The sequence below is a fragment of the Anolis sagrei genome, chromosome 12, assembly GCF_037176765.1.
Source record: "Anolis sagrei isolate rAnoSag1 chromosome 12, rAnoSag1.mat, whole genome shotgun sequence".
Taxonomy (NCBI): domain Eukaryota; kingdom Metazoa; phylum Chordata; class Lepidosauria; order Squamata; family Dactyloidae; genus Anolis; species Anolis sagrei.
The window spans coordinates 22,085,110-22,112,603 of NC_090032.1; the positions used below are offsets into that span (position 1 = coordinate 22,085,110).

Consider the following 27,494-nt stretch of genomic DNA (forward strand, 5'->3'; position numbering starts at 1 on the left):
ACACTCTGCGGCCTTTCTCCCACAGTGAGTCCTACTCCTACTGAGTCCTATTGTCCCACTAAGGCATTCTCTCACACAGAGAGGCTTCACTCACACTGAGGGCTCTCTCAGACTGAGGTGTTACTAAGCACAATATTATCTCTTCCTCAGGAGGCTTCTCTTTGTAGTAAAACAATCTAGTTGCACTCTTTACGAGACCTATTCTCCCACTGAGGCATACTCTCAGACAGAGAGGCTTCTCTCAGACTGAGGTGTTACTAAGCACAATATTATCTCTTCCTTAGGAGGCTTCTCTTTGTAGTAAAACAATCTGGTTGCACTCTTTATGAGACGTATTCTCCCAGTGAGACGTTCTCTCACACAGAGAGTCTTCTCTCACAGTGAGGGCTCTCTCAGACTGAGGTGTTACTAAGCACAATATTATCTCTTCCTCAGGAGGCTTCTCTTTGTACTAAAACAATCTGGTTGCACTATTTACGAGACCTATTTTCCCACTGAGGTGTTCTCTCAGACAGAGAGGCATCTCTCACACTGAGATGTTACTAAGCACAATATCATCTCTTCCTTAGGAGGCCTTAGGAGGCTTTATGGGACCTATTCTCCCACTGAGGCGTACTCACACAGAGAGGTTTCTCTCACACTGAGGGCTCTCTCACACTGAGGGCTCTCTCAGACGGAGGCGTTACTAAGCACAATATCTCTTCCTTAGGAGGCTTCTCTTTATAGTAAAACAATCTGGTTGCACTCTTTATGGGACCTGATAGATAGATAGATAGATAGATAGATAGATAGATAGATAGATAGATAGATAGATAGATAGATAGATAGATAATGGGAATCATGAGATGGATGGATGGATGGATGGATGGATGGATGGATGGATGGATGGATGGGCGGGCGGGCGGGCGGGCGGGCGGGCGGATAGATAGATAGATAGATAGATAGATAATGGGAAGCATGAGATGGATGGATGGATGGATTGATGGAAGGGTGGGCGGGCAGGTGGGTAGATATAGATAGATAGATAGATAGATAGATAGATAGATAGATAGATAGATAATGGGAAGTATGAGATGGATGGATGGATGGATGGATGGAAGGAAAGAAAGGTGGATGGATGGATGGATGGATGGAAGGGTGGATCGATGGATAGAGATAGATAGATAGATAGATAGATAGATAGATAGATAGATAGATAATGGGAAGTATGAGATGAGTGGATGGATAGGTGGGTGGGTGGGTGGATAGATAGATAGATAGATAATGGGAAGTATGAGATGGATGGATGGATGGAAGGAAAGAAAGGTGGATGGATGGATGGATGGATGGATGGAAGGGTGGATCGATGGATAGAGATAGATAGATAGATAGATAGATAGATAGATAGATAGATAGATAATGGGAAGTATGAGATGAGTGGATGGGTGGGTGGGTGGGTGGGTGGATAGATAGATAGATAGATAATTGGAAGTATGAGATGGATGGATGGATGGATGGATGGATGGATGGATGGATGGATGGATAGATAGATAGATAGATAGATAGATAGAGGGAAGTATGAGATGGATGGATATGAATACTATATTGCATATCATGGACTGTATTGACTTCACCTTTGTCTTGAAATATAGACATTAAAAGTTCAGATTAAATAATAATAATAGTAGTAGTAGTAGTAGTAATGGTGTTCGGATTAAAACCCAGAGCGGATAGGCCATCGCTGGCTGTGGCCGCTCACCTCGGCTTCGTTCTTCCCAGCCAAAGCCCCCGTCTCGGACATAATGTCATCCACAAACCGAACCAGGCCGTACAAGACCACCAAGCCCAGGAGCCACGGGGCCACGCCTTGCACGAGGTTCCCCAAGGTGGGCGGCGGGCCTTTCTCCTCCTCCTCCTCCTCCTCCTTCTCCTCCTCCCCGAAAGCCCAGCGTGGGGCAAGCAGGGCCACCAAGAAGCAGAGCCGGAGCATGGGCAACATCTTGCCGCCTGGCCACGTCTCCATTGCCTTGACCACACCATTGACACGCGGTGACATCACAAACCCAAGGATGATGTCCTCTAGAAGACACATAGGTTGGAATGATATGACCCAGATTCTGCTAGAGACAGGAGATCTCCATTAGAGGGAGCTTATTTGATCAGATACACCAATGATCATTTGCACACATGACCAGCCACTGCCAGAAGGGACAGAGAGTTTAATATACGCTGATGATCATGCCATCACCGCCCAAGCAGGGAGCTTTGTTATGGTTGAACAGAAACTCTCCGAAGCTTTAGATCAGTGTTTCCCAACCTTCCTAATGCCTCTTAATACAGTTCCTCATGTTTAACATTGACACCAATGATCAGCCACTGCTAGAACAGACAGAAAGTTTAATATACGCTGACAACCATGCCATCACCACTCAAGCAGGGAGCTTTGACATGGTTGAACAGAAGCTCTCCGAAGCTTTAGGTCACTGTTTCCCAACCTTCCTAATGCCTCTTAACACAGTTCCTCATGTTTAACATTTGCACAAATGATCAGCCACTGCCAGAAGGAACGGAGAGTTTAATATACACTGACGATCATGCCATCACCACCCAAGCAGGGCGCTTTGTTATGGTTGAACACAAGCTCTCCGAAGCTTTAGATCAGTGCTCTTACTGTCTATTACAGGGAAAATCGACTGATTTCTAATCCATATAAAGTTTAATATACGCTGACGATCATGCCATCACCGCTCAAGCAGGGAACTTCGTTATGGTTGAACAGAAGCTCTCCGAAGCTTTAGCTCAGTGTTTCTCAACCTTCCTAATGCCTCTTAATACAGTTCCTCATGTTTAACATTGACACCAATGATCAGCCACTGCTAGGACAGAAGGTTTAATATACGCTGATGATCATGCCATCACTACTCAAGCAGGGAGCTTTGTAATGGTTGAACAGAAGCTCTCCGAAGATTTAGATCAGTGTTTCTCAACCTTCCTAATGCCTCTTAATACAGTTCCTCATGTTTAACTTTGTACAAATGATCGGCCACTGCCAGAACGGATGGAGAGTTTAATATATGCTGACGATCATGCCATCACCACCCAAGCAGGGAGCTTTCTAATGGTTGAACAGAAGCTCTCCGAAGCTAGAGGTGCTCTTACTGTCTATTACAGGGAAAATCAACTGATTTCTAATCCATATAAAATGGAGAGAACAACGTATAATATCAAAAAGGACTTAGTAGGAAATCTGCTACAAAACAGGAGCTTTTTTGTTGAGTTCCAGGGCCAGAGAAGCAGATGGCGGAAACAGAAGAACGGCCTGCCTCAGGAGTGTGTGCTTGCTCCGTCCATGTTTAACATTGACACAAATGACCAGTCACTGCCAGAAGGGACAGAGAGTTTAATATACGATGACGATCATGCCATCACCACTCAAGCTTTGACATGGTTGAACAGAAGCTCTCCGAAGCTTTAGATCAGTGTTTCCCAACCTTCCTAATGATTCTTAATACAGTTCCTTGTGTTTAACATTGACACCAATGATTGGCCACTGCTAGAATGGACAGAAAGTTTAATATACGCTGACGATCATCCCATCACCGCTCAAGCAGGGAGCTTTGTAATGGTTGAACAGAAGCTCTCCGAAGATTTAGATCAGTGTTTCCCAACCTTCCTAATGCCTCTTAATACAGTTCCTCGTGTTCAACATTTACACAAATGACCAGCCACTGCCAGAAGGGACAGAGAGTTTAATATACGCTGACGATCATGCCATCACCACTCAAGCAGGGAGCTTTGTAATGGTTGAACAGAAGCTCTCCAAAGCTTTAGGTTCTCTTACTGCCTATTACAGGGAAAACCAGCTTGCAGCATTCATGTTTACATCGACACAAATGTCCAGCCACTGCCAGAAGGGACAAAGGGTTTAATATACGCTGACGATTATGCCATCACCACCCAAGCAGAGAGCTTTGAGATGGTTGAACAGAAGCTCTCCAAAGCTTTAAGTCAGTGTTTCCCAACCTTCCTAATGCCTCTTAATACAGTTCCTCATGTTCAACATCTACTCAAATGACCAGCCACTGCCAGAAGGGGCAGAGATTTTAATATACGCTGACGATTATGCCATCACCACCCAAGCAGAGAGCTTTGAAATGGTTGAACGGAAGCTCTCTGAAGCTTTAGGTCAGTGTTTCCCAACCTTCCTAATGCCTCTTAATACAGTTCCTCATGTTCAACATTTACTCAAATGACCAGCCACTGCCAGAAGGGACAGAGATTTTAATATATGCTGACGATTATGCCATCACCACCCAAGCAGGGAGCTTCAAAAAGGTTGAATGGAAGCTCTCTGAAGCTTTAGGTCAGTGTTTCCCAACCTTCCTAATGCCTCTTAATACAGTTCCTCATGTTCAACATCTACTCAAATGACCAGCCACTGCCAGAAGGGACAGAGATTTTAATATATGCTGATGATCGTGCCATCATCACCCAAGCAGGGAGCTTTGAGATGGTGGAACAGAAGCTTTAGGTGCTCTTACTGCCTATTAGGTGTCAATAGCCTCTGTGCGTCTCTCTCTATATGTTGTGTGGCATTGAAGGTGTGCCATGTATATGTGCATTGTGATCTACCCTGAGTCGCCTGCGGGGTGAGAAAGGCAGTCTAGAACCCTCCCCCAGGTAAAGGGTAAGAAGCAACGGACGCCCCTTGGCTGCTTTCTCATGCTTGTATTGTGTCCTCATTCTTCCTCGGCCACGTCGTAGACCTCCAGGTTAAAGGCTCTGATGATGCTGCTGCTGCCGCTGCGGCTCCGCTGACCCCGCTGGCACCCGGGGACGGTGCAGGTGCTGTGGCGCGAGGAGAGGTCGGCCTTGAGGTTGCGCACCAGCGTCACCTGCTTGACCAGCTCCTGCTCCATCTGGGAGAAGCTCTGGCGGAGACGGCACTCCAGGGTCTCTTCGCCGGACAGACAGCCCTCCTGGACACGGGGGCAAAGAGGGCACTCAGTTGGGGGCCCAGGTGGGACTGCAACACCCGCAGAGAAGGACTTGGGGGCCCAGGTGAACCACAGAGAAACGGGGCTGTGAAGGGGACGGTTACAAGCAAAGTTCCATCTGACAGTTGCTTTCCTTCTCAACCCATATCTCTATATGGGTTGAGAAGGAAAGCAACTGTCAGATGGAACTTTGCTTGTAACCGTACTGTAGGCTATTATTATTATTATTATCATCATCCCACCTTTTCTTGCAGGCCGAGGTAGGGTATAGAAATGGACTAGGGTGCCCAGGTGAGCCACATAGAATAGGATAAGCCAACTCAGGTGAGACAAATTGTTGGATTGACATGCCATTCCATGCTATTATTATTATTGCTATTATTATTATTATTATTATTATTATCATCCCACCTTTTCTTGCAGGCCGAGGTAGGGTATAGAAATGGACTAGAGTGCCCAGGTGAGCCACATGGAATAGGATAAGCATGCCCAGGTTGTCCACAAAGTGTGGGACTGGCAAAGTATTATTATTATTATTATTATTATTATTATTATTATTATTGGCCTGCTTTCCGTTATGGCTTAAGGTGAGGCATAAATGCCCAGGTAGGCCACATTGAATAGGATAAGCATGCCCAGGTGGGCCACAAAGTGTAGGACTGGCATGCATTGCCATTCCATATTATTATTATTATTATTGATCTGCCATTCCTTATGGCTCAAGGTATAAGTTCCCAAGTGGATCACAAAGTATGTCATGGTTATTGTTGTTGTTGTTGATCTTTCTGCCCTTAAGGCTCAAGGTGAGGTATAAGTGCCCAGGTGAGCCACAAAGTGTAGGACTGGCATGCCATTCCATATTATTATTATTATTATTATTATTATTTACCTGCCTCTCCTTATGGCTCAAGGTAAGTTATACAATAGGACTGGAGTCCCCAAGCGGACCACGTAGAATAAGATATGCATGCCCAGGTGAGCCACAAAGTGTAGGACTGGCATGCCATTCCATATTATTATTATTATTATTATTATTATTATTATTATTATTATTACTATTATTATTATTATTATTATTATTATTATTTACCTGTCTCCTTATAGCTCAAGGTGAGTTGTAGAATAGGACTGGAGTGCCCACATATTATTACTATTATTATTATTATTATTATTTACCTGCCTCTCCTTATGGCTCAAGGTGAGGTATAAGTGCCCAGGTGAGCCACAAAGTGTAGGACTGGCATGCTCTTCCATGTTGTTGTTGTTGTTGTTATTATTATTATTATTATTGTTGTTGTTGTTGTTGTTGTTACCTGCCAATCTTTGTGGCTGGAGGCAGGGTATAGAATAGAATTGTGGTGTCCAGGTGGGCCACATAGCATAGGATGATCCCACATTGACTGGGATTGGGTCGGCACCATCATTAGGACTCGTAAAGTTCAGACTAAAACCCGGTGCGGATACCCCAGGAGGCCACCCAGGAATAATCACCTTTTCTTTGTTGGCCCCTTCGGCGGGGATCCTATCCCGCAGCCACTTGGCCCCCAAAGCCAAGAGGAAGACCACGGCGAAGATCACGACCACGTTCCCCCAGCTCAGCCCGGCAGCGGAGTTGTCCGGCTTGTCCACGATGTGTCGGGCGGCCCAAGCAGGCCGGCAGAAGAACCACAGGAGCCCACACCACGGCAGGCCCTGCATGGCGAAGGCCCGATCGGGGCCCGACTGCCACAGATCAAGACTTTTATGTGATGTCATAAAAGGAAAACATGGCCGGAGTCCCGTTGCGTGGAATTCCAGAGCAACTGGTGCAGCTTAGAGTCAATCAATCAATCAATCAATCAATCAATGTCACATTTCCATGTTTCCGAACTGCTAGGTTGGCAGAAGCTGGGGCTAACAGCAGGAGCTCACCCCACTCGCTGGATTCGAGCCACCTACGTTTTGGTCAGCAAGTTCAGCAGCTCAGCAGTTTAACCCGCTGCGCCACTGGGCAGCCTAATAATAATAATAATAATAAGTCTAGATGTCATCGGGGTTTGTGAAAATATTATTGAACTGCTAGGATGGCAGAAGGTGGAGCTAACAGCGGGAGCTCACCCCACTCGCTGGATTCGAGCCGCCTACGTTTTGGTCAGCAAGTTCAGCAGCTCAGCAGTTTAACCCGCTGCACCACTGGGCAGCCTAATAATAATAATAATAAGTCTAGATGTCATCGGGGTTTGTGAAAATATTATTGAACTGCTAGGCTGGCAGAAGGTGGGGCTAACAACGGGAGCTCACCCCACTCGCTGGATTCGAGCCGCCTACATTTTGGTCAGCAAGTTCAGCAGCTCAGCAGTTTAACTCACTGCGCCACTGGGCGGCCTAATAATAATAATAATAAGTCTAGATGTCATCAGGGTTTGTGAAAATATTATTGAACTGCTAGACTGGCAGAAGGTGGGGCTAACAGCGGGAACTCACCCCACTCGCTGGATTCGGCGCCGTCTACATTTTGGTCAGCAAGTTCAGCAGCTCAGCACTTTAACCCGCTGCACTACTGGGCGGCCTAATAATAATAATAATAATAATAATAATAATAATATGTCTGGATGTCATCGGGGTGTGTGAAAATATTATAAAATATTATAAAGCATTACCTATTGATCTACTCACATTTGCATGTTCCCGAACTGCTAGGTTGGCAGAAGCTGGGACTAACAACGGGAGCTCACCCCACTCGCTGGATTCGAGCCGCCTATATTTTGGTCAGCAAGTTCAGCAACTCAGCAGTTTAACCCACTGCGCCACTGGGCGGCCTAATAATAATAATAATAATAATAATAATAATAATAATAATATGTCTAGATGTCATCGGGGTTTGTGAAAATATTATAAACATAAACACATGACTGCATGGAGTGCTGTTACCTTCCCGCAGAAGCGTTACCTATTGATCTACTCACATTTGCATGTTTTCGAACTGCTAGGTTGGCAGAAGCTGGGGCTAACAGCGGGAGCTCACCCCACTCGCTGGATTCGAGCCGCCTACGTTTTGGTCAGCAAGTTCAGCAGCTCAGCCGTTTAACCCGCTGCGCCACTGGACGGCCTAATAATAATAATAAGTCTAGATGTCATCGGGGTTTGTGAAAATATTATAAACATAAACATGTGGTCGCCGGTATGACTACATGGAGTGCCGTTACCTTCCCGCAGAAGCGTAACCTATTGATCTACTCATATTTGCATGTTTTCAAACTGCTAGGTTGGCAGAAGCTGGAGCTAACAGTGGGAGTTTCATTCAATATGTATGTGTGTGTATATATATATGATATGTAAAGCATTATATATATTATATATAATATAATATATACCATTTTGTTCCTATAATATTTTATTTCTATATTATTTTTGATAACTATGGCCAGTGTGTCATTCTTTTAAAGGTTGTTGCAGCGCCAGCTTTGGCGGACCACTCTCCAACATGAGTACCAAAAGGATTACGAATCAGTTTTTGGTCAACTTTAGATTCAGTTTGGGGTGCCGATTCAGAAAACAGCAGTGGATAGACCACATCAGCTCTAGTTTCTGATACAGAACATATTTACTTAGGCAATCCCTTGTTGTCCAAGTAGGATTGTCTCCAATGCTGGTGGTCTTTGCTTCTTCCAGCACACTGACACTTGTCCGCCTGTCTTCCCAAGAGATTTGCAGGATTTTTCGGAGGCTGATGGAATTGTTCCAGGAATTGCGTATGATGTCTGTAGACAATCTATGTTTCGCCCAGGACAATCCTTTCCTTTTTTAAAACAAGAGAGAGAAACCAACAGTGGCCACGAGGGGGCAGCAAAACCTAGGTTTTGAGGCAAGCTGTGGACTCTGATACTAAAAGAAAAGGGAGTTCAGGATGGATGGGAGTTTTTCAAGAGTGAAATACTCAAGGTGCAATTGCAAACAGTGCCAACGAAGAGGGGAAAAAAATCAAACAAGTGCAAAGGAGCCAGAATGGATGTCCAAAGAACTTCTAACCATGTAAAGGCTCAAGACATGCACAAGAAGTGGAAAAAGGGAGAAATCACCAAAGAAGAATTCATACAAATAACCAACTCCTGTAAGGCTAAAGCGCAAATCGAGCTCAGGCTTGCTAGGCACATTAAAAACAATACTGAAGCCGAACTAGACTTTAGGGGGGTCAACTCCAAGGAGAGATGACCCTTAGTTTCCACCAAAGAGGGAACGCTACCTTGGCAAGCCTTCAGAGAAGCCTGATTCCAGCAATTTTATTTAATATTAATAATGAAAGGTCTCTTTTGCTTACGTCGGTAGAAAAAGGAAGAAGAAGGAGGTGATAGGGCTTCTGCGAGGAGAAGACGGGGCAATGCTGACAGACAGGGGACAAGGGAAAGGCAGAACTACTCAATGCCTTCTTTGCCTCAGTCTTCTCACAAAAAGAAAGCTGTCCTCGACCTCAGCAAGTGGACGATGGATTCGCGGAAATCCAACCCCAAATTGGGAAACAAGTCTTCCAGGAATACCTGGCCGCTCTAGACAAATTCAAGTCCCCTTCCACGGCCAGATCAACTACATCCAAGAGCTAGTGTCGGCCTGAGGAGAGTGAGTAGGCCGAAGCCTGTTAGAGTCAGTGGGCCAAAGCTAGTGTCATCCTGAGGAGAGCGAGTAGGCCAAAATCTTAGAGTCAATGGCCCAAAGCTAAGGTTGTCCTGTGGAGAGTGAGTAGGCCGAAGCCTGTTAGACTCAGTGGGCCAAAGCTAGTGTCATCCTGAGGAGAGCGAATTGGCCAAAGTCTTAAGATTCAATGGCCCAAAGCTAAGGTTGTCCTGTGGAGAGCGAGTAGGCCGAAGCCTGTTAGACTCAGTGGGCCAAAGCCAGTATCATCCTGAGGAGAGCGAGTAGGCCAAAATCTTAGAGTCAGTGGCCCAAAGCTAAGGTTGTCCTCAGGAGAGTGAGTAGGCCGAAGCCTGTTAGAATCAGTGAGCCAGAGCTAGTGTTGTCCTGAGGAGAGCGAGTAGGCCAAAGTCTTAGAGTCAATTGCCCAAAGCTAAGGTTGTCCTGAGGAGAATTAGTAGGCCGAAGCCTGTTATCAGTGAGCCAAAGCTAGTGTCGTCCTGAGGAGAGCGAGTAGGCCGAAGCCTGTTAGAGTCAGTGAGCCAAAGCTAGTGTCGTCCTGAGGAGTGTTAGGTAAACCTCTGTGTGAGAGAAGCCTGGTGCGAGAAAACTCCAGTGTGAAGACTGCTGCGTGTAAAGCTACTATGTGTTTATTTGTGTTATGGAAACCTTGTTATTGTAAATTGTGCTGTACATTTATGGAAAGAGTATGGAGGAGGTTCTTTCTTTGGGGGCTTTGTAGCAGAGGCTGGATGGCCATCTGTCGGGGCTGTTTTGAATGCGATTTTCCTGTTTCCTGGCAGAATGAGGTTGGACTGGATGGCCCACAAAGTGTCTATGATTCTTATTTGGTCCCAGACCTGCCATTAAGACCCATCGCCAAGAGGGGAGCCTCCGCCGCTCTCGAGGGGGGAATAGACGTCGGGTCCATATGCCGGGGCGGCGGGGAAAGCGCCGGCAGATGGCTCCCTATATTTATATCATTATTCAAATGGGGGGAAAAACACTCTGCGCACGAACTGGGGAGCAGCTGCTTCGATGGCCGGCGGTCAGCAGTGGCGTCCGGAGGGAGATCGGCGGCCACCTGATGCCCGAAGGGAGCCGAGCCAGAGGAAGCAGGGAGCGAATTGGACGGCAAAGGATAAATCAAGAAGGAAAGAGGGAGACACGCGCCCAGCCAGGAAACAGGAATCAATAAGACCCGGGCAAGGCACACTCTCTCGGCCTCGGCCGCCAGATGGGCTCTTCTCCGAAAGGTCATCTATCCACCTTCCCGTCCTTCCATTTCATTTATTTCCCATCTATCTTGTTTATCCTTCCATCTTTTCCATCAGTCTCTTTTCTTCTTATCTTTCGATGCTATTGATCCGTTTCTATCCATCTCCCTAGCTATCCTTCCATCTACCATCTACCTCAGGTGTCAAACAGGGATGAGGTGTTCTTGCCCCAACTTTATTCTCCATCTTCATCGCTATGAGACTTCATCTTGTTGACAGGAAGTGGAAATCATCTATTGGACAGATGGCAAGCTGTTTAACCTCAGCAGACTGGTCACAACATCATCTGTTATAGAACTCCAGTATGCTGATGACAACGTCGTCTGTGTGCATTCAGAAGAAGACCTACAAGCCACTCTAAACACCTTCGTAGAAGCATACGAGCAGCTCGACCTGTCATTGAACATCGAGAAAAACAAAGTGCTCTTCCAGCCATCCCCTCCCCAATGCCAGAGATACAGCTAATGGTGTAACATTAGAAAATGTGGACCATTTCCACTCCCTTGGCAGACACCTCTCCACAAAAGTCAACATCGACGCCGAAATTCAACACCTCCTGAGCTCTGCAAGTGCAGCATTTGTCCGAATGAAGCAGAGAGTGTTGAAGACTGGGACATCCGTAGGGAGACCAAGGGGTTTGTTGATAAAGCTATTCCCCTCCCAACCCTGCTATATGCCTGCGAAACGTGGACTGTATACAGACGTCAACATTGAGACTGAAATACAACACGACCTGAGCTCTGCGAGTGCAGCTATTCCCCTCCCAACCCTGCTATACGCCATATCTCTCTCCATCTTATCTATCCTTTCTCTTTCAATCGTATCTTATCTATCATTCTTTCATTCCATCTTATCCATCCATCTATTCCCTTCTTTCTATCCTATCTGTCTATCCATCTTTCTCTTTCAATCGTATCTTATCTGTCATTTTTTCCATCCTATCTTCCTATTTTCTATCTTTCTTTCTCTTTCAGTCGTATCTTATCCATTGTTCTTTCTTTCTACCCTATCTATCTTTCATTTCCTTCTCCTTCCTTCCTTTCAATCATATCTTATTTATCATTCTTTCTTTCCATCCTATCTATCTATCTATCTATCTATCATTTCCTTCTTTGTCTTTCCATCCTATCTATCTATCCATCCACCTAATTTCCTTTCTTTTAATTGTATCTCATCCTTCTTTCCATCTATCCTATCTATCCTATCTATCTATCTATCTATCTATCTATCTATCTATCTATCTTTCTTTCTTTCTTTCTTTCTTTCTTTCTTTCTTTCTTTCAATCATATCCATCATTCTTTCCATCCTGTTGATCTATCATTTCCTTCTTTCTCTTTCGATCCTGTCTGTCTGTCTATCTATCTATCTTTTCCTTCTTTCTCTTTCAATTGTATCTTATCTATCATTCTTACTTTCCATCCTACTGATCAATCTATCATTTCGTTCTTTCTTTCCATACTATCTATCTATCTCTTTCAATTGTATCTTACCTATCATTCTTTCTTTCTACTCTATCTTTCATTTCCTTCTTTCTCTTTCCATCCTTCCTTCCTTTCAATTGTATCTTATTTATCATTATTTATCCATCCATCCATCCATCCATCCATCCAGTCAGTCTATCTGTCTGTCTGTCCTTCTTTCTCTTTCAATTGTATCTTATCTATCATTCTTACTTTCCATCCTATTGATCAATCTATCATTTCGTTCTTTCTCTTTCCATACGATCTATCTATCTTTCTTTCTCTTTCAATTGTATCTTACCTATAATTCTTTCTTTCCATCCTGTCGATCTATCATTTCCTTCTTTCTCTTCCCATCCTTCCTTCCTTTCAATTGTATCTTATTTAACATTCTTTCTTTCTATCCTATCTGTCTGTCTGTCTGTGTATCTATCTTTCATTTCCATCCTGTCGATCTATCATTCCTTCTTTCTCCTTCCTTCCTTTCAATTGTATCTTATCTATCATTCTTTCTTTCCTATCTATCTATCCTTCTTTCTTTCAGTCATATCTTATCTATCATTCTTTCTTTCCATCCAATCAATCAATCAATCCTTTCTTTCAGTTGTATCTTATCTATCATTCTTTCTTTCCATCCTATCTATCTATCTATCTATCTCTCTCTCTCTCTCTCTATCTATCTACCTATCTTTCATTTCCATCCTGTCGATCTATCATTCCTTCTTTCTCCTTCCTTCCTTTCAATTGTATCTTGTCTATCATTCTTTCTTTCCTATCTATCTATCCTTCTTTCTCTTTCAGTCATATCTTATCTATCATTCTTTCTTTCCATCCAATCAATCAATCAATCAATCAATCCTTTCTTTCAGTCGTATCTTATCTATCATTCTTTCTTTCCATCCTATCTATCTATCTATCTATCTATCTACCTATCTTTCATTTTCATCCTGTCGATCTATCATTCCTTCTTTCTCCTTCCTTCCTTCCTTTCAATTGTATCTTACCTATCCTTCTTTCTCTTTCAGTCATATCTTATCTATCATTCTTTCTTTCCATCCAATCAATCAATCAATCCTTTCTTTCAGTCATATCTTATCTATCATTCTTTCTTTCCATCCTATCTATCTATCTATCTATCTATCTACTTATCTTTCATTTCCATCCTGTCGATCTATCATTCCTTCTTTCTCCTTCCTTCCTTCCTTCCTTCCTTCCTTTCAATTGTATCTTATCTATCCTTCTTTCTCTTTCAGTCATATCTTATCTATCATTCTTTCTTTCCATCCAATCAATCAATCAATCCTTTCTTTCAGTCGTATCTTATCTATCATTCTTTCTTTCCATCCTATCTATCTATCTACCTATCTTTCATTTCCATCCTGTCGATCTATCATTCCTTCTTTCTCTTTCCATCCTTCCTTCCTTCCTTTCAATCAATCAATCAATCAATCAATCAATCGTATCTTATCTATCATTCTTACTTTCCATTCTATTGATCTATCTATCATCTATCATTTCCTTCTTTCTCTTTCCATCCTATCTATCTCTCCATCTAGTATTTCTATCCTTCCATCTTTTCTATCCATCTCTCCATCTAGTCTCTTGTGGTGTCCGTTCCGGGTCCGAGTCCGAACTGTGTTCATCCAAATCGAGTGTGTGTGTGTGAGTGAGTGACATTATTCCCTCCCCTTCCACCCCACGGGGACCCTTCCCGCGCTTCGGAGCGTGAGATGCGATTAGGGCCGGCCCTGGTGATTTTCCGCCTGCTGAACGGCCCAGCTGCGGCCCAAAAGGAGGGAAGGAAAGAAAGAAAGAACGAGAAAACACGCCAAAAAAAAAGAGAAGGAAAGACGCGGAAAACGGTCTTACGTCATCGTTTTTATAGATAGATATATAATATGTATATAAATATATAAACAAGAGCAGCCATCGTCCAAATCAACTCTCGGGGGGAGACCAAAGTGCAAAAGAAGGATTGCAAGCCAATCGATCGATCACATTATTCCCAAACAATAATAATAATAAATATAATCAATAAATATAATCAATAAATAACGGTTCACGGCATAATAAATTATCTTAGGAGCAATTTATCGTCCGGGATTGAGATCTAGTCGTTCTCATAGGGTTATGAGGAAATAATATTGGGTAAGGGGGATGTTGGACTACAACTCCCATTATCCCCCACCCAAAGGGGTAATAAATAATATTATTTAGTAATATTAATTAGTTATTAATTAGTAATAATAATAATTTGCAGTCAATGTTATCTCATGGGGTTATGAGGAAATAATATGGGGTGGGTAGGGGTATATAGGACTACAAATCCCATTATTCCCCACCCAAAGGGGTAATAAATAATATCATTTAGTAATATCAATTAGTTATTAATTAGTAATAATAATTCACAGTCAATGTTATCTCATGGGGTTATGAGGAAATAATATGGGGTGCGTGGGGGGGTGTTGGACTACAACTCCCATTGTCCCCCATCCAAAGGGGTAATAAATAATATTAATATTATTTAGTAATATTAATTAATTAGTAATAATTTGCAGTCAATGTTATCTCATGGGGTTATGAGGAAATAATATGGGGTGCGTGGGGGGGGGTGTTGGACTACAATTCCCATTATCCCCCACCCAAAGGGGTAATAAATAATATTATTAGTAATAATAATAATAATTAATATTAATATTATTAGTAATAATTTGCAAGTCTAAGCCCCCTCCAAGCTATAAATGCCAAGGCTCCGAACTATAAACTACTACAAATCCCATCATTCTGTACTATAAAATGGGATCGTAATGCTCTGCATAGGGAGCCATTGCAGTTAAAGAGGGACGAATCCTGTACAACTGTGCAATGAGGACAGAAATATATCTGCATATATATACATATATATACACACACATACAGAGAGAGAAAGAAAAGTCTTACAAAGGAGTCTGAAGGGGAACCCCAAAGGTCATCTAGTCCAACATCTTGAGTAGACATCATTGGTATAGATGTATGTATAGATAAGATATAGATATATAATATATATCCTAGTATTGTTGATGTATTTCCATTCTCGAAAGGCAGAAACATTACTTTTCAGGGATTGTAAAAGCTGGAAGGGGCACCCAAAGGTCATCTAGTCCAACCTCTTCATCAGAAGCCATCCATCCATATATATATATATACATATACATATACATGTACATATACATATATAGTATAGTATTGTTGATGTATTTCCACTCTTGAAAGGCAGAAACATTAGTTTTCAGGGTCGTAACAGTTGGAAGGGGCATCCAAAGGTCATCTAGTCTGACCAACAGGAAGACTGCAGCTGTTTGATCCCAAAGAGCGTCCAGCATTGATTTCTGGAGTCTACAGAGCTGGAAGGGGCACCCAAGGTCATCCAGACCGACCAAAGGAGGATCTGGATGCAGATCATGAGTTGGATGGGGCACCCAAAGGTCATCCAGACCCACCAATGGAGGATCGGACTCCGCTTGCAGATCATGAGTTGGATGGGACACCCAAAGGTCATCCAGTCCGGACTCTGCTTGAAGAATCATGAATTGGATGGGGCACCCAAAGGTCATCCAGACCGGACTTTGCTTGGAGAATCATGAGTTGGATGGGGCACCCAAAGGTCATCCAGACCCACCAATGGAGGATAGGACTCTGCTTGCAGAATTAAGAGTTGGATGGGACACCCAAAGGTCATCCAGACCAAAGGTCATCCAGATCGAGGATGGGGCTCTGCTTGCAGATCATGAGTTTGGTAGGACGCCCAAAGGTCATCCAGTCTGACCCATGGAGGATCAGACTCCACTTGCAGAATCATGACTTGGGTGGGGCACCCAAAGGTCATCCAGACCGACCAAAGGAGGATCAGAATCCACTTGCAGAATTGTGAGCTGGGTGGGACACCCAAAGGTCATCCAGTATGACCAACGGGAGATCGGACTTCACTTGCAGAACCTTAAGAGTTGGAATGGTCACCTGAAGGCCACCGAGTCTGAGCAATGGGAGGGCCCAACGTCACTGTGTAGAAAGTGTAGAGTCCTAAGGGGCACCCAAAGGTCATCTAGTCCGGTTGATTGGGAGCTGACCATCTCAAAGGAGCCAAAAGGGGCACCCAAAGGTCATCCAGTCTGACCAATGAGGGTCAAGCATGGGTTAGCAGAACCCTAAGTCTTGGAAGGGGCACCCAATGGTCATCGACTCTGATCAATGGGGAGGCCAATATCAGTTTGTAGAGCCATAAGAGGAACCCAAAGGTCATCTAGTCTTGTTGATAGGGAGCTGACCATCTCAACAGGGCACCCAAAGGTCATCCAGTCTGGCCGATGGGGAGATGACCGCAGCTATTTGATCCGAAAAAGGGTCAACCTCAGTCTGTAGAGCCATAAGTGTCAAAAGGGGCACCCAACGGTCATCTAGTCTTGCTGATAGGGAGCTGACCATCTCGACGGGGCACCCAAAGATTATCCAGTCTGGCCGATGGGGAGATGACTACAGCTGTTTGATCCCAAAGAGGGTCAATGTCACTTTGTAGAGCCGTAAGTGTCAAAAGGGGCACCCAAAGGTCATCTAGTCTTGCTGATAGGGAGCTGACCATCTCGACGGGAATCCAGTTGGGCTGATGGGGAAATGACCACAGCTCTTTGATCCCAAAGAGGGTCAACGTCAGTTTGTAGAGCCATAAGTGTGAGAAGGGGCACCCAAAGGTCATCCAGTCTGACCAATGAGGGGTCAAGATCTGTTTGTAGAATCTGAAAGGGGCACTGAAAGGTCATCTACTCCAAGAGCCATAAGTGTTGGAAGGGAGTACCGAAAGTCCACCCCCGTGGTGCACTGAGGGCTCAGACGTCCAGGACGTGGTTGAGGTAGGAGATGTAGCAGATGGCCAGGCGCAGGATCTCGATCTTGGAGAGCTTCTTGTCGGGGGGCAGCGTGGGCAGCAGCTTGCGCAGCTCAGCAAAGGCCATGTTGAAGGCCTCGACCCGGATGCGCTCCCGAGTGGCGTGGGCCGTGCGGTACTTGGCCGTGGCTCGGCGGCGACGGCGGCGCTCCTCCCGGCTCAAGGGCGGCAGCTCCTTCTTGGCCTCCGTGACCTCCGGGTGGAGGCACAAGGGAGGCGGGGCCTCCTCCGCAGGGGCCCCCCCACGCCCACAGCTCCCTAAGGGGCCTTCCACCTCCGCGTGGCGCCCGGGAAGACCCGCCTCCACAGGGTCAGCGTTCAGCATCATGGCGCCCGAACAGGGACACGAGGAAGGGGAGGAGGGAGAAAGTCAAGGGAAGGTCAACTATGGAGAAGGTCTGGACAAGATGGAGGCAAGGGGAGTCAATGGAGAGTTGAAGGAAGGAATATCAAACAAGATGGAGGTAAGAAGGTCAACAGGAAGTCAATTAGATTTGGATAAGATGGAGACAACTCAACAAGAAGTCAACTATACGAGATGGAGACGGGGAAGTCAATGATAAGTCAACTACGGTGAAGGTTTGGACAAGATGGAGGCAGAGAGGTCAATGGGAAGTCAATTAGACTTGGACAAGATGGAGACAACTCAATAGGAAGTCAACTGATGAAGACGTAAACAAGATGTAGGCAATACAAGGCCAACTATGAAGGAGACTTGGGCAAGATTGAGGCAGGGAAGTCAATGGAGAAGTCAACTGATGAAGACCTAGACAAGGTGGAGGCAAGGGAAGTCAATGGAAGGTCAACTATACTTGGACAAGATGGAGGCAACTCAACAGGAAGTCAACTAAACAAGATGGGAGGCAAGGGAAGTCAATTGGAAGTCAATTATAGAGAAGACTTGGGACAAGGTGGAGACAGAGAAAGTCAATGGAGAAGGTCTGGACAAGATGGAGACAAAGGGTGTCAATGGAGAGTTGAAGGAAGGAATACTGGACAAGGTCAACAGGAAGTCAATTAGATTTGGACAAGTTGAAGGTAACTCAATGGGAAACCAACTGATGGAGACGTAAACAAGACGGAGTCTTGGGCAAGATGGAGCCGGAAGGTCAATGGAGAAGTCAGCTGATGAAGACCTAAACAAGGTGGAGGCAAGGGAAGTCAACGGAGGGTCAAAGGAAGAAGGATTGGACAAGATGGAGGCAGGAAAGTCAATGGGAAGTCAATTAGACTTGGACAAGATGGAGGCAACCCAACAGGAAGTCAACTAAACAAGATGGAGGCAGGGGAAGTCAAGGAGAAGTCAGCTATGGGGAAAGTTTGGACAAGATGGAGGCAGGAAAGTCAATAAAAGGTCAACTATGGAGAAGGTTTGAACAAGATGAAGGCAAGAAGGTCAATGAGAAGTCAACGATGGAGAAAGTTTGGACAAGATGGAGGCAGGAAAGTTAATGGAAAGTCAATTAGACTTGGACAAGATGGAGGCAACCCAACAGGAAGTCAATTAAACAAGATGGAGGCAAGAAAAGTCAATGGGGGATCAAAGGAAGAAGGATTGGACAAGATGGAGGCAGGAAAGTCAATGAAAGGTCAACTATGAAGAAGGTTTGGACAAGATGAAGGCAAGAAGGTCAATGAGAAGTCAACGATGGAGAAAGTTTGGACAAGATGGAGGAAGTCAATTAGACTTGGACAAGATGGAGGCAACCCAACAGGAAGTCAACTAAACAAGATGGAGGCAAGAGAAGTCAATGGAGGGTCAACTATGGAGACAATTAGGGCAAGGTGGAGGCAAGAAGGTCAAGGAGAAGTCAACTATGGAGAAAGTATGGACAAGATGGAGACAAGGAAAGTAGACAGGTCAACTGATGGAAATTATTATTATTATTATTATTATTATTATTAGATGATGATGATGATGATGATGGAGGAAAAGGAAGCGAAGAGGAAGATTTGGGACAATTGGTGGTCAAAGGAAGGACGGACGGAGAGACGGAAGGAGGAGCTGCGGTTGCCAGTCCTCAAGGGCAGGAAGCAAAGTGATCCTCCATGTTGCATCCAACGATGCCTTCAGATCCTAGAAAGGTCCAGAGAGAAGAGAAGAAGGGACACGAAAAAGAGAGAGAGAGAACATTAATAGACGGGATAGATAGGAAGTAATATAAAACTGGAAGGAAGGAAGGAAGGAAAGGAGAGAAGAAAAGGACAAAAGGAAAGGGAAGAAAAGAGGAAAGGAAGAGGATAAGAGGAAAATTGGAGTGGAGGAAAAGGAAGGGAAAAAGAAGAAGAAATGAGACGAAATATCGAGGGAATAGAAAGGATAGGAAGGAGGGAAGGAAAAAAAGGAAGGAAATGAGGTAGAGGGGGAAAGGAAAGGAAAGAAAAGAGGGAAAGAGGAAAATTAGAGTGGAGAAAAAGGAAGGAGAAGAAATGAGATGAAATATCGAGAGAATGGAAAGGATAGAAAAAAAGAGAAGGAAAAAAGGAAGGAAAGGAGGAAGAAGGGGAAAGGAAAGGGAAGAAAAGAGGAAAATTAGAGTGGAGGAAAAGGAAGAGAAGAGAAGAGCGAAGAAAAGAATGGAAAAAATGAAGAAAAGGGGGGAGAAAAGATAAGAGGAAAAAAAGAGAGGAGAAGAGGAGCAAAACAGGAAAGGATGGTATAATGGAAAGGAAGGAGGAAGAGGAAAAAGACAAGAGGAAAGGAGGAAGAAGAGGATAAGAGGAAGTGGAGAAAAGAAGAAAGGAAAAGTGGAGGAAAGGAGGAGAAATATTGATGAAAGGAAAAAAGGGGGAAGGAAGGATAAGAGGAAAATAAGAGAGGAGAAGAGGAGCAAAACAGGAAAGGAAGGTAAGAAAGGAGGAAGGGGGAAAGGACAGGAGGAAAGGGAAGAATAAGATGGTAAGAGGAAGTGGAGGAAAAGAGGAGGAAATGAGGAAAGGAAGGTATAAATGGAGGAAAGGAGGAAAAGGAAGAAAAGGATAAGGAAAAAAGGGAAGAAAAGAGGAAAGGAAGATAGGAACGGAGGAAAGAGGTGGAAAGGAGGAAAAGGATAAGAGGAATAAGAGGAAAAGAGGAAAGGAAGATAGGAACTAAAGAAAGGAGGAAAGAGGTGGAAAGGAAGAAAATGAAGAAAAGAAGAAAAGTGGGAGGAAAAGAGGAAAGGAAGATAGGAAAGGAGGAGAAGAAACAAAAAGAGGCGAAAAACAGGAAAGCAAAGTAGGAACGGAGGGAAGGTGAAAAGAAGAGGAAAGGAGAAAAGAGGAAGCAAAGGGTTAAGGAAGAATGAGAGGAAAAGAGGAGGAAAGGATGAAAGGAGAAAAGGGATGAAAGGAGAAAAGGAAGAAGGGAAGGAAAATAGAAAAGAAGGAGAGAGAATGGAGAAAGAGGGAAAAGGAAGAATGAGAGGAAAAGAAGAAAGGAAAAGAGGAAAGGAGAAAAAAGGGATAAGAAGAAAAGAAGAGAGGAAAAGAGGAAAGGAGGAAAAGGAAGAAAATAGGAGGATAAGAGAAAAAGAAGGGAGGAAAAGAGAGGAAAAGGAAGATAGGAAGGGAGGAAAGAAGTGGAAAGAAGAAAAAGTAAGGAAAGGTGGAAAGGAAGGATAAGAGGATCGAAGAAAAGAAAAGAGGAAGAAAGAAGGAGACAAGAGGGAAAGATAAGGTGAGATCTTGAGGCAGAAGAGATAGAAAAAGGTTGGAAAAAGAAGAGAGAAAAAGAAGCGAAAGAGAGGGAAAAAAACGGAGGAGAGAAACAGACCGGAAAGAAAGGAAAAGTATGGCTTGAAGGGAGAGATAGAAAGAGAAAGGGGGGAAAGAAGGAGGAGAAGAAGGATGAGCAACAGAAGGGAAGCAGATGTTGGAGGGTCAAAACAGCCCCCGGGGGAGAGAAGAGAAAGAGGGAACGAGAGAGAAAGAGGGACGGAGGGAGAAACCTCGGGGGAAAGCCGCGCTGTGCCTTCTGGCAGCTGGTGGATGGAGGGATGGAGGAGGAGGAGGAGGAGAGAAGGAGGGAAAGGAAGAAAGGAAGGAAGGAAGGAAGAGTGTGAAAGGGGCCCATATGCCAGGACAGATGGGAGCCCCCTCCCCTCCTCCCTCGGCAGACAGAGCAGATGGGAACGAAAGGGATGGAGGGGAGCCAAGGCGCTAGTCCTCAATGAGGGAGAGAGAAGGCAGGGGACGAAGGAGACAAGGAAGGAAGGAGAGAAAAGAAGGAAAGATAGAAAAGGAGAGAAAGAATAGAGACAGAGGGAAAAGGAAGAAGGAGGGAAGGGGATAGGAAGGAAGGAGAAAAAAGGAGAGAGGGAGGGAAAAGGAGGAGAGAAGTGAAGGGAAGAGGAAGGAAGGATAGAAAAGAAGAAGAGAGAGGGAAAAGGCAGAGAAAGGAGGAGAGAAGGGAAGGGAAAAGGAAGGGAAGAATAGAAATGGAGGTAGGGTAGAAGAGAGAAAGAATGGAGAGAGAGGAAATGAGGAAAAAGAAGAGAGAGAAAAGAAGGAGAAAAAGAATGGAGAAAGAGAAAAGGAAGAGAAAGAAAGAGAGAAGAGAAGGGAAAAGGACGGAATGATAGAAAAGAAGGGAGGAGAGAATGGAGAAAGAGGGAAAAGGAGGAAGGAGAAAAGGGAAGGGAAAGGGAAGGAGAGAGAGAAGGGTGAGAGGGAAAAGGAAGAGAAAGAAGGAGAGAAGAGAAGAGGAAGAAAGGGTAGAAAAGGAGAGAGAATGGAGAGAGGGAAAAGGAAGAAGGAGAGAAAGGAAGAGGAAGGAAAGGAAGGACAGAAATGGAAAGAGAGAACAGAGAGAGAGGGAAAGGAGGAAAAAGAAGGAGAGAAGGGAAGAAGAAGGAAGGAAAAGAAGGGGAGAGAAAAGGGTGAGTGAGGGAAAAGGAAGAGAAAGAAGGAGAGAAGAGAAGGGGAGAGGGAGAAAGGAAGGAGAGAAAAGGATAGAGAGGGAAAAGGAAAAAGGAGAGAAGTGTAGGGCAGAGGAAGGATGGGAAGGATAAAAAAGGAGAGAGAGGGAAAAGGAAGAGTAAGAAGGAGGGGAGGGAAGAGGAAGGGACGGATAGAAAAGAAGGGAGGAGAGAAAAGAAGGAGAGAGAGGATGGAGAGAGAGGGAAAAGGAAGAGAAAGAAGGGAAGGGAAAAAAGAAGAGAGAGAGGAAAAGGAAGGAAGAAAGGAAGGAAACAGATTGAAAGGTGGAAAAAAGAAGGAAGGAAAAAGAAAAAATGAAAGGAGGGAGATCAGGAAAGGAAGGAGAGAAGCAATGGGAAGAGGAAGGAAGGAAGGAGAGAAAAAGAGGAAGGAAGAAGAGAAAGGAAGGACACAGAACGAAAGGAGGGAAAATAGGGACAGAGAGAAAACGGGAGGGAAGGAAGGTAAGAAGGAGAGAATAGAAAAAGACCAGGAAAAGAAGGGGGGAAAGGAGAGAAAGGAAGGAAATAGAATGAAAGGAGGGAAAATAGGGAAGGAAAGGAAACAGGAAGAAAAGAAGGAAGGAAAGAAAAGGAATAAAGGATGGAGAGAGATTAGGAAAGGAAGGGAGAAGAGGAGAGAAAGGAAGGAAATAGAACGAAAGGAAGGAGATTAGTGAAAGAGAGGAGAAAACAAGAAGGAAGGAAGGAAACTGAAAGGAGGAAAATAGGAAGGAAGGAAGAAAAGAAGGGAGAGAAAGAATGAAAGGAAAGGAAGGAAGGAAAAGGAAGGGGAAAAAGAAGGATGGATAGAAGTAAGGGAAAACGAAGGAAGGAAACAGATTGAAAGGAGGAAAATTAGGAAGGAAGGAAGGGAAGAAAAAGAAGGAAGAAAATTAGAGAAAGAAAAGGAAGGAAGGAAGGAAGGAAGGGAAAGAATGAAAAAAAAGGAAGGACAAAAAGAAGGAAAAGGAAGGTGGGGAAAGAAGGATGGACCGAAGGAAGGGGAAATGAAGGAAGGAAATAGATTGAAAAGAGGAAAATTAGGAAAGAAGGAAAATGAAGAATAGGAATGATGGAAAGAGAGACTGGAGAGAATGTGGAAGAGGAAAGTGAAAGAAAGGAGGGAAGAAGGGAAGGAAATGGAAGGAGAGAAAGAGATGGATGGAAGAAAAAGAAAAGAAGGAAGGAAAGGAGAGAAAGAATAGGAAGGAAGGGAGAGAAAGAAAAGAAAAGAAGGAAGGAAAGGAAAGGAAAGAAGGAAGGAAAAAAGAAAGGAAAGGAGAGAAAGAAAAGAAGGAAGGAAGGGAGAGAACGAAAAGGAAAGAAGGAAAAAGGAAGGAGAGAAAGAAAAGGAAAGAAGGAAGGAAAGGAGAGAACGAAAAGGAAAGAAGGAAGGAGAGAAAGAAAAGAAGGAAAAAGGAAGGAAAGGAGAGAAAGAAAAGAAAAGAAGGGAGAGAAGGAAAAAAAGGAAAAAGGAAGGAAAGGAAAGAAAAGGAAAGAAGGAAGGAGAGAAAGAAAAGAAGGAAAAAGGAAAGGAGAGAAAAAGAAAGAAGGAAAGAAGGGAGAGAAAGAAAGAAAAGGAAGATAACAGATTGAAAGGAGGAAAGATTGGAAGGAAGCGAAAGAAAAGAGGGAAAGAAGGAAGGAAAGGAGAGAAAGAAAAGAAGGAAGGAAAGAGGGGAGAGAAAGAGAAGAAAGGAAAGGAAAAAGGAAGGAAAAAGGAAGGAAAGGAGAGAAAGAATAGGAAGGAAGGGAGAGAAAAGAAGGAAGGAAGGGAAGAAGGAAAGAAGGAAGGAAAGGAGAGAACGAAAAGAAGGAAGGAAGGAAGGAAAGGAGAGAAAGAAAGAAAGTAAGAAAAGGAAGGAGTAAACAGATTGAAAGGAGGAAAAATAGGAAGGAAGGAAGGGAAAGAAAAGAAGGAAGGAAGGAGGGGAGAGAAAGAGAAGGAAGGAAAGAAGGAATGAAAGGAAAGGAAAAAAGAAGGAAAAAGGAAGGAAAGGAGAGATAGAAGGAAGGAAATGAGAAAGGGAGAGAAAGAAAGAAAGAAAACAAAGGAAGGAAACAGATTGAAAGAAGGAAAAATAGGAAGGAAGGAAGGAAGGAAGGAAGGAAGGAAGGAAGGAAGAGAAGGAAAAAAGGAAGGAAAGAAGGAAGAGAAAGAAAAGAAGGAAAAGGGAAGGAGAGGAGAGGAAAAAAGAAGGAAGGAAAGAAGGAAGGAAGAGAAAGAAAAGGAGGGAAAAAGGAAGGAAAGGAGAGAGAGAAAAGAAGGAAGGAAATAATGAAGGGAGAGAAAGAAAGAAAAGGAAGGAAGAAAACAGATTGAAAGGAGGAAAAATAGGAAGGAAGGAAGGAAGGAAGGAAGGAAGGAAGGAAGGGAAAGAAAAGAAGGAAAAAAGGAAGGAAAGGAGAGAAAGAAAAGAAAGGAAAAAGGAAGGAAGGAAGAGAAAGAAAAGGAAGGAAGGAAGAGAAAGAAAAGAAGGAAAAAGGAAGGAAGGAAGGAAGAGAAAGAAAAGGAAGGAAGGAAGGAAGAGAAAGAAAAGAAGGAAAAAGGAAGGAAAAGAAAAGAAGGAAGGAAAGAAGGAAGGAAAGGAGAGAAAGAAAAGGAAGGAAACAGATTGAAAGGAGGAAAAATAGGAAGAAAGGAAGGAAGGAAGGGAAAGAAAAGAAGGGAAAAAGGAAGGAAGGAGAGAAAGGAAGGAAGAAGGGAAAATCCCATTTGCAGGTCAGATCCTTTCCACCCCAATGCCTGGGATATTACTAATAGTAATAATAATAATAATACTATTTCCCAACCAGAAGTGTAAATACTTTCTTTGCAGGGGATGCTGGGAGTTGTAGTTCTCCAAAGTCCCATTTCTTTATCCCCTCTCCTCCTTTAATGGACTCACCCTTCAAGAGAGAGAGGGGCCACCTTTCCCTTTCCTCCTCCTTGGAGCCCATTCCTCCTTAGAGCGGGTTTCACGTGTCTTGGCGTTCACACGTGTTCTTCCATCGCGTGTCTCTCCCTTTCCCCGTTGCGCCACACTGACATCTATTGACGGCACCCGGTATTGCACCCTCCGCTTCCGCCGCTCAGAGCTCAAGCCTCTCCTTCTTCCCATCTATCTATATAAGCGCCTCCGCCGCCCGCTGGCTCCGCCCACGGGGGTTTTCATTGGCTGCTCCAGCGCGCTATGCAAATAGCAAAGCAAGCACTGGCCCCTCATTGGCTGGGAGGGAAGGACCCTGGGGAGGGGCGTGGCTTCGGAAGAGACAGCTGTTCCCATTCATATTTATTTCATGGATTCTTCAGTGTGGATGGGAGGGCGACTAATCCGGATTAAGCCATTCCTGGATTTAATTAATCTGAATTATTTTTTTAACATCATGCAGCTCAACAAACAACAATAATTTGTGATAATATCAAGACTGACAAAATAATTAATAATAATAATAATTAATTATTGTAATAAATAATTCACAATAATAATAATAATAATAATAATAATAATTTATGATTATAATTAATTTTACATTTAAATATAATTTTATGTGATTAATCATAATATTATATTTATAATAGATTTATAATATTATGTTATAATTAATACAAACAATAATTGGTGATAATATCAAGACTGACAATACAAATAATTCATAATAATAATAATAATAATAATAATAATAATTTATTCTAATTAATTGTACATTTAAATATAATTTTGTTATTCATAATAATATTATATTTATAATAGATTTATAATACTATGTTATAATTAATACAAACAACAATAATTTGTGATAATATCAAGACTGATAATATAAATAATTCATAATAATAATAATAATAATAATTTTACATTTAAATATAATTTTATGTTATTAATCATAATATTATATTTATAATAGATTTATAATATTATGTTATAATTAATACAAACAACAATAATTGGTGATAATATCAGGACTGACAATATAAATAATTCATAATAATAATAATAATTTATGATTATAATTATCAAGACTGACAAAATAGTAATTCATAATAATAATAATAATAATAATAATTTTACATTTAAATATAATTTTGTTATTAATCATAATATTATATTTATAATAGATTTATAATATTATGTTATAATTAATACAAACAATAATTGGTGATAATATCAGGACTGACAATATAAATAATTAATAATAATAATAATAATAATAATTTATGATTATAACCTAAATAATAATAATAATAATTTATGATTGTAACTATTTATTCTAATTAATTTTACATTTAAATATAACTTTATGTTATTAATCATAATATTTATAATAGATGTATAATATTATGTTATAATGAATTATATTATAATATCAAGGCTGACAATATAAATAATTCATAATAATAATAATAATTTATGATTGCACCTATTAAATAATAATAATAATATTTTATGATTGTAACTATTTATTCTAATTAATTGTACATTGAAATATAATTTTAAGTTATTAATCATAATATTATATTTATAATAGATTTATAGTATTATGTTATAATTAATTATATTATAATATCAAGACTGACAATATAAATAATTCATAATAATAATAATAATAATAATTTATGATTGTAACTATTAAATAATAATAATAATAATTTATGAATGTAACTATTTATTATAATTAATATTACATTTAAATATAATTTTATATTATTATTCATAATATTATATTTTTAATACTATATTGTAATTAATTATATTATTGTAGTGCATTATATTTAAAATATTAAATTTAATTATTATTATTTAATCAATTACATTATATTTAATGTGTATCATATATATTACAATTAATATTATAATATAGTATATAAGTATATTACAATCAGTGTATATTATAATATAATATTATATTATATTATAAGTAATACAATATATATTATATCAATGTATTATAATTAATTGTGGTATGATCAATATATATTATAATATATTATAATTAATACATATCATATTAATATATTATAATTAATTGTATTATAACTAATACATATAATATATTTTATAATACATATATTAATATATTATAACATAAAGTAGTATTTCACTATATTACAATCAGTATAATAATAAATTATAATAAAAGTAGCATATATTATATTATCATATAAATTAAATTATAATTAATAGATATAATTAATACATATTATATTATATAAAATAACATATAATATAATATATATTACAGTGAATAATAATTAATACATATTAATATATCATAATGTATTACAATTAAATATTAACTTTTGTATAAATATATTATAAAATATAATGTAATGACATTCACATATATTATTTAATTTATGATATTATTATTAGGG

At 41.8% G+C, this 27,494-nt stretch overlaps 1 protein-coding gene across 1 annotated transcript; it reads right to left on the reverse strand.

Moving 5' to 3' along the window:
* Positions 1-14,177: 14,177 nt before the first annotated feature.
* Positions 14,178-25,218, reverse strand: NHLH1 (nescient helix-loop-helix 1). The gene is made up of 2 exons (XM_060757819.2): positions 25,027-25,218; positions 14,178-19,314 (listed from the first exon to the last, which is right to left on the reverse strand). Exon 2 carries the CDS (start codon positions 17,563-17,565, stop codon positions 17,179-17,181), a length of 387 nt encoding a protein of 128 aa, XP_060613802.2. The 5' UTR covers positions 17,566-19,314; positions 25,027-25,218; the 3' UTR covers positions 14,178-17,178.
* Between the last annotated feature and the right edge of the window lie 2,276 nt (positions 25,219-27,494).